Source organism: Lactuca saligna, chromosome 1 (genome assembly GCF_052625555.1).
Source record: "Lactuca saligna cultivar CGN05327 chromosome 1, ASM5262555v1, whole genome shotgun sequence".
Classification (NCBI taxonomy): domain Eukaryota; kingdom Viridiplantae; phylum Streptophyta; class Magnoliopsida; order Asterales; family Asteraceae; genus Lactuca; species Lactuca saligna.
The window spans coordinates 147,902,493-147,914,177 of record NC_136417.1 but is presented as its reverse complement, the minus strand read 5'-3'; the positions used below and the strand labels follow the sequence as shown (position 1 = coordinate 147,914,177).

Here is an 11,685-nt window from a genome sequence, read left to right as displayed (position 1 = left end):
CTTCACCAAAGCAACTTGATTGGAGAAATAAATAAAGAGAGAGAGGATATTATGATTTATTAATATGTTATAAGAATAATATATTAAAGGAGAAATCATATTTGTTTAATTAATATTGGTTAATAATTAATTAGGAATTAATTTTGTGATCAAGTGTAATTAATTAAACTAGAGGGGCTGATTTGTAATTATGTGATAGTTACAAAATAAGGTAAGGATTATCTTAAATATATGGTGAACGAATTTGAGGTGATAAGGCCTTAGAATTCGACTATGATAAGGATTCAAGGATTATCTTATGGGTTGCTTTGTGGATAAGCAACTAGATAAGGATAATGACTGAAACCCTATCTCTACACCTATATAAACACCCCTTGGCTCATGAATTCGTGAATCCCTTCCCAAGAGGTCCTAGAGACGAATTCTCATACCTCTCCTCTCTCCTTATACCTTCTCCATTTGCTCTTGGTGTTTGTAAGCCATTAGAGGAGTGACACTTGTGACTCTAAGCCTTCCGAAGTCAATACAAGGAGATTTGGGATTGTTATCGCTACATAACAATCAAGGTAACACTATAAACTTATTCTCATGTTAATATGATTATATGTATGCTAGAATTAGGGTTTGTAGTCTTGGATTCAAAGCATGTACAATAGAGAAACCTAGATCCAAGCATTAAGGTTTGTATGAGCACATAGGATGTCTTATGACCAAAACCCATCACTTATAGTTGGTGCAGTTTTCAAAAATTCACCTGCATACGAAGAAAACATTATTCATTATGATGGTACTCATATCAACAAGTCTATTAAGGTAAAATTAAATTCATATAATGTAACATTTTAACATTGTTAATAAACATTTATTCTTGATGCGGTGACAATCTTAATGTTGTTAATTAACATTGTTTTATTAATTTGATACAGGAAAAGAGTGTTTCTGTTAAAGGTAACAATATTAATGTTGTTGATCTTGATGCGGTAACACCGACAACTACTTCACTGAAATGCCCTATTGAGATTCTTACCACCACTAAATCGTTTGAATGATCTTCCTCAAAAGATGATGTTGCTCCTCATACCCTTAAGATTCCTAAAATGGAAAAACTTGAATAAATTTAGCAGTTATGATTATTTGGTATTTATCATTGATGCTTTTTCTTTTTGGTGGTAGGACAGCGTATTCAAGATTTAATATACCAATCAACTTGAATGAGAAATCGTTTTGTTCTATTATGCCAGGTAACGATGTAGCTGCCCTGTTGAAGAAAGCGAGCCTTATAATTTTGGACGAAGCCTTAATGATGCATTGTCATTGTTTTCGAAGCAGCTGATCTGAAACTTAGAGATATTATCCTTCCTAAGAACATGAGACTTTAGTTCGGTTGTCCGAACAATGATTTCGAAGAGACAAAATCATTTGCTAATTGGATTCTTAAAATTGGTGAAAGTACTATCGATGGTTCTAATGATGGTGAAGTTGAAGTTAAATTTCCAGAAGATGTGATCGTTCCCTCTACGGGTGACCATATTCATTCAATTGTATCATGCATTTATTCATCTTTTCAGAACAATCTTGATGATCTATCGTATTTTCAAGATAAAACTATTTTGGTCCCTACTAATGATGAAGTTAATGTTATCAACGACTACATGTTAGAATTGATGAAAGATGAAGGGAAAACATATCTGAGATCAGATTCCTTATGTGAGATCGAGACAGAAGATTCTTTTGAGGAATCAGTATACTCTCTGGATGTGTTGAATGCTTTTAAGGCCTCCAGAATTCCCAACCATAAACTTATACTAAAAAAGGTGTTCCGGTCATGTTGCTTTGTAATATCGACCAAACCAGAGGGCTATGCAATGGTACCAAGTTAAAAATCATAAGGCTTGGAAGACATGTCATTGAAGCACAAATCATATCTGGTAGATTTTTCAACGAGACTACTTATATGTCTCGCATGAAATTGACCTCATCTGATAAAAAATTCCATTATGTTTTCAATGTAGGAAATTCCTAATAGCAGTTTGTTTCGCTATGGCCATTAACAAAAGTCAGGGACAGTCATTATCAAATGTTGGATTATACTTGTGTAGACCTGTCTTCACCCATAGTCAGTTGTATGTAGTTGTTTCTTGTGTAACAAACAAAAAACAATTGAAGGTACTCATATGTGACGGGGAATGTCGCTCAACTAATAAAACAAAAAACGTTGTCTACAAAAGATCATGCAACGTTTATAGTTATTTATTGATTTCAGTGTTTCTTCTTCACCTTTCAATAATAACAATAGCCATAAACATTCTTTTATAATTATTATGCAATATATATAAATGTTTTGGTAATTTTTTTAATACGTTCCCCCGCATTTAACGCGGGTTATAATCTAGTTACTATAAGACGAGAGGGAGTGGATGCAGTAGCACCCACGGTTTGGCTACCTCAGCATGCAGCACACCGTCCCTTGTGTGCGGTTTGAACTGCACTGCCCCTATCCACGATTTTCTCCTACCGCACATTTCTCTGGTTATTTCTCATCCATAGGCTGGTTTAAACATTTTGTTGGGCTATAAAACCCTCAAATGATATAAATCCAAAGGAGTGTTTATTTTGCGGATTTTGTTTTTTTCCTTTTTAATTTCTTTTTGTTCTTTGGTTCTTTTTGTTAATTTTTATTATTCCTAGCATATTAACCAAAATAGGATAAGATTGAATTTTTGGGCTTATATTTGTCCAAGTAAGTGATGAAACAAATCGGCTGTAGGAATTTTTTTTTTAAATATTCTTAGGATTTTTTTTAAATGTGATGTTATGTTATGCAATATAATCAGTTTTATTTTTAATTAATAAAATATTAAGTTTTTAATTAAAATTGATGTTTTTATTTACTATAAAAAATAATAAAAAATAAATATGACACCACTTCTTAGGTACGGCAAAAAAACATATTTTTATGATAAAAGATGTTTGTGATTTCTATATGGAAGTGTATGAGTGTAGTAAAAGTGTAGTAAAATAAGGGAGTATGATACCATTCTTTGCCTAATAACTCTACCTACCTTTCTTAAATAATTTTGAACTTTTGCCTAATAATTCAACATTTTGAAAGTAGAAAACAACAAGCGAAGAACCCAAAGCAAAGAATGTAGAATGGGCGTTACTTTCAACTTCATTTCCCTATAAATCCATTGGTATTCCTCAAGACCCTAATACAAAGAAAGCCATGGCGACCATCGTAACTGTTGAAGACGCTTATCCTGGTGTCGATGCTGAACTTCTAAAAAAGGCCTGCCATGGTTCTACCTCTTAACTCTCTAAGCTTTCTTCCTACTACAACTTACATTTATTAATCTTCTTGGTTATCTATATATTTTCTATATTTACATGAACAGGATGGGGAACCGATGAAAAGGCTGTAATATCGATTCTGGCTCATCGAAATGCACCTCAAAGGAAACTGATAAGGGAAGCTTATAAAGATATGTATGGTGAGGATCTTGTCAAGCGACTTGAACATGAGCTATCTGGTGATCTTGAGGTATTCTTGATGTTCTTCTACAGTTTTTTACGTTCTTGTTGCAGTTTTTGGGTGTAATCTTTTGAATAAAATGTGTGTATGGGTTTATGGATGTATGTAGAGAGCGGTGTACAGATGGAATTTGGACCCTGCGGATCGGAATGCAGTGCTAGCAAATGTAGCTCTTCGGAAGGAACACCGAGATCATCGAGTGTTCATTGAACTGTCGTGCACTCTTTCTCCGGAGGAGCTTTTTGATGTCAAGCGAGCCTATCAATGTCGCTACAAGCGTTCTTTGGAAGAAGATATTGCTTCCCATACATCTGATGATCTCCGAAAGGTGAGTCCTTCTATTAAGTGTTGTTAATTTGGGTAAACTTAATTATGTTCAAAGAATGCTTAATGGTGGTAATTAAACTAAGGGTGTGTAAAAAACCTGAAAAATGAAATTCGTAACAAAAAAACCAAACCTTTTTGAAAGAATCAACAGCTTTTTTTGTTTTTGTTTTTGAAAACCACATATATGATTCGATCGGTTGCTTTCTTTACATATAAAAAAAACTAAAAACAAATTAAACCACAAACTTAAAACAAAGTGGTTTTATGTGTAAGTTAATTATTTTGAAAATGAATATAAAAGAACATATGTTTTTACCGGCCGTTCCAAAAAAACATGTTTGTACGTTTTTGATTGAAAATTTAAATATAAAAAACCCTAAAAGTTATAACAAAATTGTCAAAACCCAAAAGACCTAAAAAAAAAATCATCGAACGTATCGACTTTCAGAAAGTCAAACAACGAATTGGCCTAATTTCGTTTTAGTAAAATCCATTTCTAATCGTCCCGATCGTTAATGAAAACATTATTTTTCTGAATTTCTCTATTATGGTTGTTTTATCTCTATTAAAAACGATGCAAAAACATTAAATCGGGTCTCCGATATGGCCATTAAATAAACAAGAAGCACATCTAACACATGAAATTTATATTGGTACAGTTACTTGTAGGTTTAGTGAGCATACATAGGTATCAAGGTGATGAAGTGAGCTTGAAATTGGCAAACTCTGAGTCGAGCATTCTTCGTAATGCCATTGAAGAGAAAAAATTTAACCATGAAGAAATCCTCCGAATTATCACTACAAGGAGCAAGCCACAACTCATGGCTACTTTGAATCACTACAAAGATGAACATGGTTGCAATATGACCAAGGTACGGAAATTCCATTAATCAGATATGGTTTTTTAATTATTCTTATTAAAAAACATCGATCTTATGAAAATTCAATGTTTTTTTTGCTAATTACAGCATTTAAAGGATGATCGAGCCAATGAGTATACAGAAACACTACGTACCACGATTAGATGCATGAGTGATCCGATTAAATACTTTGAAAAGGTTAGCTTTGTTATTCACTTTTTTTGACACCACTAATCCATCACACACGTGGACTAGTGCTATCGGTCATTTTCATTCTCTAAAATGATTTATTAAAGTATATTTAAAAAAAAAATTACACAAAAACATATATATACTAGACAACGACAAACTACCAATATTATCACTTGTGTAATACAATTTATTCCTATTGCACATACGCCATCGTGTAGGTGATCCGTAATGCTGTTAAAAAGAGTGGGACTAACGAGGACGCACTAACTCGGGTGATCGTTACACGAGCTGAAAAAGACCTAAAGGTTATCATGGACCAATATCACAAGAGGAACAGTGTGCCACTTGATCAGGTTATTGCAAAGGAAACTTCAGGGCATTACAAGCGATTCCTTCTCGCACTTCTTGGGAAGGATGAGTAGTTTACAACATTGGTATCTTGTGTTTAAGTTTTCGACGATGATGTTTATGTGGTTCTTTTTATTGGTTCAAAAGTTGAAGATATTTATGGTTTGTTTGTTTGTATGTGTTTTCTTGGTTTTGAACAGACTGAATGATTGTATGGTGTATGGTTGATTATATGAATAAATAATTTAACTTTTATTATTTATTGTAGAAGACCAAGTTTCAATTTGCATTGTTATGGAAGTCTTAGTGTTTCAATATTGGTTTCAACGTTTCAACAATTAGCAAATTGTTTGTTTTGTATATCAAAAGTATAGCTTCAACATTTATTACTCCTTTCTACGTTGACCTAATATGAGCTGTCATGAAATAACCATAGCGTAGGTTGGTGAGTGGTAGTCCACTGCAACAAATTTCATGATGCTCTCTTATGTGTCTTTTATTTATTTGTTGTTATGTACATCGACATACGGATTATATATAAGTGTATTAAACTAATCATGGAGAAGTTACACCGGTACAAAAATGACTTTTACACGTTTTGGGAACACGATTGTCATGGTTTTATTAGTTGTTGCGCCCACTAAAGATTATTAACAAAATCCAATAATGTTTTGTTGTCACATATTTGCTAAATAAACGTCAGCATTGCAAATCATGTTCACATGTTTAGGAGCAGTTTTATATACCTGTTGTGATTAATACTAGCAAATAGTCGTAGTCGATAATTCTGACAAAATTATCAATTGTTACGGTTTTTTGTTTGATATATATATATATATATATATATATATATATATATATATATATATATATATATATATATATATATATATATATATATATATATATTGTGATGGTTATTAACTCAAACACACACACATATATATATATATATATATATATATATATATATATATATATATATATATATATATATATATATATATAATTGAATAGGTTTGTTTTCCTATTACTAAGTATCATACTGTTAGAAAATATCATTAATATTGTATTATGTGTAAAACTCATGTATTACATGAGTTAATTAAAAAAATCTTTCTATACTAATAAAAGAGTAATTCTTTTATTATTTGTCATCATGTTAGGCATTGTAATTAATATCATGATACTTGTTAATATATTGACACTTGTAATTAACAATATAATATTTGTCAATCTATTAATTCTCAATTTTAAATTTTAAATTTCAAAATTTAAATTACGTTTTAATTACATTAAATTAATAATATTATAATAAAAATAAAATAAAATTTATACCAATTATAATAAAATAAAATTTATACAAATTATAAGATGATATATTTTACATATTTATTTGAATCAACGATTATAATTTTATATATAACTAAAACAATATATTTTAATTAATAAGTTATTTAAAATTGTCAATTAATATATAGTTTTGAGTTTTTGACTTAGAAAGTTTAATTAATTTTTAACCGTGGTTCCTACGAGTTATAAACTAGTTAAATATAAATATCTTAATATTTAAAAAATTTGGATTTATAAGAAAATATAAAAACTAATGAATTATTAAAATTGATCTTTTTTATCATTTAAATTTAACTAAATAAACAAAAATAAATTAATGAGCTTTAATTTGAGAATTTTGAAATAAGAGTATAAATATTAATGAAATTAATATTCATTTATTACTACATTTATTGTAATTATTACATTAAACTAATATGTGAAATTTATTAAGATATAAAAATTTATAAGACGATATATTTTACATATTTATTTGAATCAACGATTATAATTTTATATACAACTAAAAAAATATATTTTAATTAATAAGTTATTTAAAATTATTAATTAATATATAGTTTTGAGTTTTTGACTTAGAAAGTTTAATTAATTTTTAACCGTGGTTCCTGCGAGTTATAAACTAGTTAAATATAAATGTCTTAATATTTAAACAATTTGGATTTATAAGAAAGTATAAAAAATAATGAATTATTAAAATTGATCTTTTTTATCATTTAAATTTAACTAAATAAACAAAAATAAATTAATGAGCTTTAATTTGAGAATTTTGAAATAAGAGTATAAATATTAATGAAATTAATATTCATTTATTACTACATTTATTGTAATTATTACATTAAACTATTATGTGAAATTTATTAAAATGTAAAAACTTATAAAATGACATGTGGAAAATAAATTAATTCAAAATAACCATAACACGACATTTGACAAATTAAATGAGAGTGTGACATTTGGTAAAAAAAAACCTTCATTTATTAAAATAAATTTTTTTTTTGAAACAGAAAAGTAACTATAATTTACTCCTAAATAACCACCTATGTCTCCACCGAAACTTGAACCACTGACCTCTCCTTCATGCTATTTATCAACCTATTAATTATCAATTTTAAATTTTGAATTTTTCACTCTAATTACATTAGATTATTAATTGATTAATTAATTATCAATTTTAAATTTCAAATTTTAAATTTTTACTCTAATTATATTAAATTAATAACATCAGATTTAAAAAAAAAAATTAATTAATATACATTATAAAGCGATATAATTTCATGTAGTTATTTAAATCAACGCTTATAATTTTATATAATTAAAAAATATCTCTAAGTAATAAATTTATTTAAAATAATTGCTTATTAATTTTGATTTTTAATATGAAAGTTTAATTAGTTTTATAACCGTGGTTCTCACGGCTTGTAAACTAGTATATATATATATATATATATATATATATATATATATATATATATATATATATATATATATATATATATATATATATATATATATATATATAAGTGAGTAAAAAGCTGTAATACATGTAACCTTAGGTGTGGAACCTTTATACGCTGTTGTTTTGCTTTAAATTATAAACCCACCGCATGAATTCCTTGTTTTCTACGTGAGCCTCAATTTTCATTAATTGTCAATTTTTTTTTTATTACTGATTATTAATGTTTATCTGTTTTCTATCTATTTCGTCCTTGTTATTGCTATCATCATATGGCTCTTAATCCTTCTATTCTTCCTTAAGAACCATATGGGTTAGCGACAAAATGATTACAGGTTTAGCGTAAGGTGCATTTAGTTGAATTTATCCATCTTTTAAAAGAAATAAGCCACAAAAACATGAAGGTTAAATGTTTGCAATGTCTATTTCAATCTGTTAGCTGTGTGTATATGTTATTTAAAACTTTGCCAATTTCTATGACAGTTAAGGATGCTTTTGGACGGAAGATTATGCAAGAATTTAGGATGTTTGACAAATGGTCAACTACAAGAAGAAGGGACAAAGATTAGACCATGAAAGATCAACAACTAAAGCTAGGAATTGATCGTCAGAGTACCAACTCATAGCAACCAAATTTTGGCTACATTGAATTTTTTAGTTGGTGGATTATTATTTTTTAGCGTGGATTTTTAGAACTTTAAACCATTTGCTAAATTGTGTCTTTTAGTTGGTCATTTCTAACTTGAGTTCTTTTCATTTAGGGATTATATAAACCAATTTTTAAGATGTTTCTTCTCTTGTTAATTTTCTTAGGTGTTTGAATTGTAAATCTATAAAGTGAAAATATTGTATTTTTTGGCACAGATAACTCAGAATATTGTATTTAGTTCTGATAAAAAAGAACACATTATTTGTTATGTAAATTGTTATAACATTCTTACTTGTATGAATTTTAATATATATTCTATCACACCCCCAAACCAAGGATGGCAGAAACGTTCGGGGGTGGAGGATTTCATGTAGAGTATCACAACAATGAGTATAATAGTGCTCAAAGTAAATACAATCATCATAAATATAATTGGAAAAGTTACACCAAAGTATATGTTTATATGATTCAAATCAATTACATTATGATACTAAATGAACTGTTTGACGAATTATCATCCCATCCTCAAAACGTTGTTGATTTCTTGTTTCACTGAATTCCTGAGAATACAAGTAGTTTTGAAAAAGTGTCAACACAAATGTTGGTGAGTTCATAAGCTTTTGACAGTAAGAGTTTAAAAATCGATCTTTGTATAGAGATGTATGTTACCAAGAAAAATCCAATATTTTCCTTATAAAAGTTATGTGGTCCTAAATACCAGGATCGAAAACAAACAAGTATTTGTCATACTTAAAGATATAAGAGTGGTTTCAAATGATGTGTAGTTATAAATACCTAAACCGAGAGTGTACAGTAATATATGTACTTAGTGATATAAAAGTGATTTTAAATCGACATAAAACCCCTTTTGTTTTATAAAAATCCCGTAAACTTTATGTAATGTTAGCTCCCTATCTGAGTCGCTATAACCATACTATGACTAGAGGTAACCTGCACAACGTCTTTTATTCTGACTGTTTCTCAATGGTTTTGACCAATTGAAAGGGTCCTTATGAGTTTCCACCTTGATAATGATGTGTCTTAGGAATTGGACTCCTCAATTCCAAAACTCGTATCTAGAGAACTTCGGGTAATGCTTCTCTGATCGTATTGCTTCCGTGGTTTGTTGTAGCTGCTCTCCTTGGTTTCCTTCTAACTATGAGGGTAAATAAGCAAGTCATTTATAATGACAATGACGAACTGATCCTAGTAAGAATGGCATACCTTATTTATTACGTTCATGAATTCTACGAGTGGGCTGGTCCTATCCGAGGGGTATCACTTCGAACTTTCAGCGTCTGCATCGAAATTTGAGGATTGTCCTCAGACATCCTTCTTCAATACTCGCGACTGGTGATATTCAGATCTCAGGTCCAATTCTTGAAGGGTACCTCGTTCCTTGTGGTTGGTCAGTCTCTTCGTCTATGCGAGGTAGATAGTAAAGGTTTCTACTGGAGATATTGTCGGGGCCTCTGAAGTCGATGGAATTACGAGCAATTTGCCTTTCTATTTGAAGAATAAGACTAGAGCTTTCCAGGGTGAGAAGCTTGGTTCTTCAATTTCATTGTTGAGTAGTTCGACAAGTTTGACCTAACAGTTCTTGTAGCTCGGTAGGAAGCATGTGGGTTTGGTTTACGCGACTAGGCCTTTTCAGATGGTAGGACATTCACTCGTCCTTCTGGGCAACCTTGGCCCAAAGTTCATGGCAGGACTCGCACCTGGTTGTATCCGTCCCAAGCTTCCGTGCTTGAACCTTGTCTGTTGTATGCATGACATTCCCGAAAGGTCTCCTGTAAATACTTGTGATAAGGCTTCGGAAAGTATAACACTCCTTTGGTGCGTGTTTTGGAGTTTCATAGCGAGAGATGACCCAGAGGTCCGTGCTGGATGCTTATGAGAGACGAAGGTTTCGATATTCGGGGGGTTAGGCGAAGGGTCCTTTTGTAGTCGTTAAATCGGGAAAATGAGGGCTATATCAATCAAAATTGGATAACGACAACAATATCTTTTTAGATAACATGAGATAAGTTATATTCTTAAGAAGAGATCACTAGAGTGATAGAGTATCTTGTGTTTCTTTTCCGTGTGTTCCGTTTTGTTTGATGTCATGATTACTGTAGATGATTCATACCACAATGTCTAGCACTGGTAGTGGGTGTGTTTCGATAGCTAGTAATTATACTTGATATCACGATCCCTGACAGGTCTCCTTACGATCGAGCGGTATATGAACGTCATATATAAGTTGATGTTGGTGAAATCGTCGAGTGGGTAGCCCCACTCAATTCCTACTACTAGACATGGAATAGGAGTCAGGATGGAATTATTTGTTTCAAGACTTCAGTATTTTGATTATAATTAACCCCGATATATGTACGAAGTCATCACATCTTACCGGTAATGATCCTAAGGTCATATATGAATGTCTTTGGTTTGATTTGTATGAGAGAGAGTATTTTAACTACTTCTTAGAAAGATGGTTACTTTAGTAAGTGTACCAAATTCATTACAAACATATAGTACTTAAACGTTCTTGTTGTTGGGAACATTACAAAAGTCCTAACATAGTTCCCTTGCTGCTCCTGTTAGTGTGTTCATCACACTCCTCCTGCTCCTTCGTCATTCTTCTCAGTTGGACATTCTCTCTTGAAGTGTCCCGTTTCACCGCATAAGTAGCATACTAAGCCTACCTTGGTGCAGGTGATTGAAGGGAGGTGCTGATGGGTTTTGGTCATAAGAACATCCTATGTGCTCATACAAACCGTAATGCTTGCATCAAGGTTTCTCTATTGTACATGCAAGTTATCCAAGACTATAAACCCTAATTCTAGCATACAAGTAATCATATTAACATAAGAATGGGTTTAAGACATTACCTTGATTGTTATGTAGCAATAACAATCCAATTCCTCCTTGTATTGACTTTAGACAGCTTAGAGTCACAAATGTCACTCCTTGTAACGACCCGTTC

At 30.8% G+C, this 11,685-nt stretch overlaps 1 protein-coding gene across 1 annotated transcript; it reads left to right on the top strand.

The window, feature by feature from the left end:
- The first annotated feature begins 3,104 nt into the window (after window positions 1-3,104).
- Window positions 3,105-5,521, top strand: LOC145045331 (annexin-like protein RJ4). The gene is made up of 6 exons (XM_078993675.1): window positions 3,105-3,299; window positions 3,396-3,541; window positions 3,642-3,860; window positions 4,519-4,731; window positions 4,828-4,917; window positions 5,130-5,521. Exons 1-6 carry the CDS (start codon window positions 3,227-3,229, stop codon window positions 5,331-5,333), a joined length of 945 nt encoding a protein of 314 aa, XP_078849801.1. The 5' UTR covers window positions 3,105-3,226; the 3' UTR covers window positions 5,334-5,521.
- Window positions 5,522-11,685: the final 6,164 nt, after the last annotated feature.

What these genes read in the sequence shown, in the direction of transcription:
- LOC145045331 (XM_078993675.1), top strand. Translation starts at nt 3,227, where the DNA reads ATGGCGACCATCGTAACTGTTGAAGACGCTTATCCTGGTGTCGATGCT. An exon ending in ATGGTTGCAATATGACCAAG is followed by an intron (nt 4,732 to 4,827) that starts GTACGGAAATTC and finishes TGCTAATTACAG; the next exon opens with CATTTAAAGGATGATCGAGC. An exon ending in CGATTAAATACTTTGAAAAG is followed by an intron (nt 4,918 to 5,129) that starts GTTAGCTTTGTT and finishes GCCATCGTGTAG; the next exon opens with GTGATCCGTAATGCTGTTAA.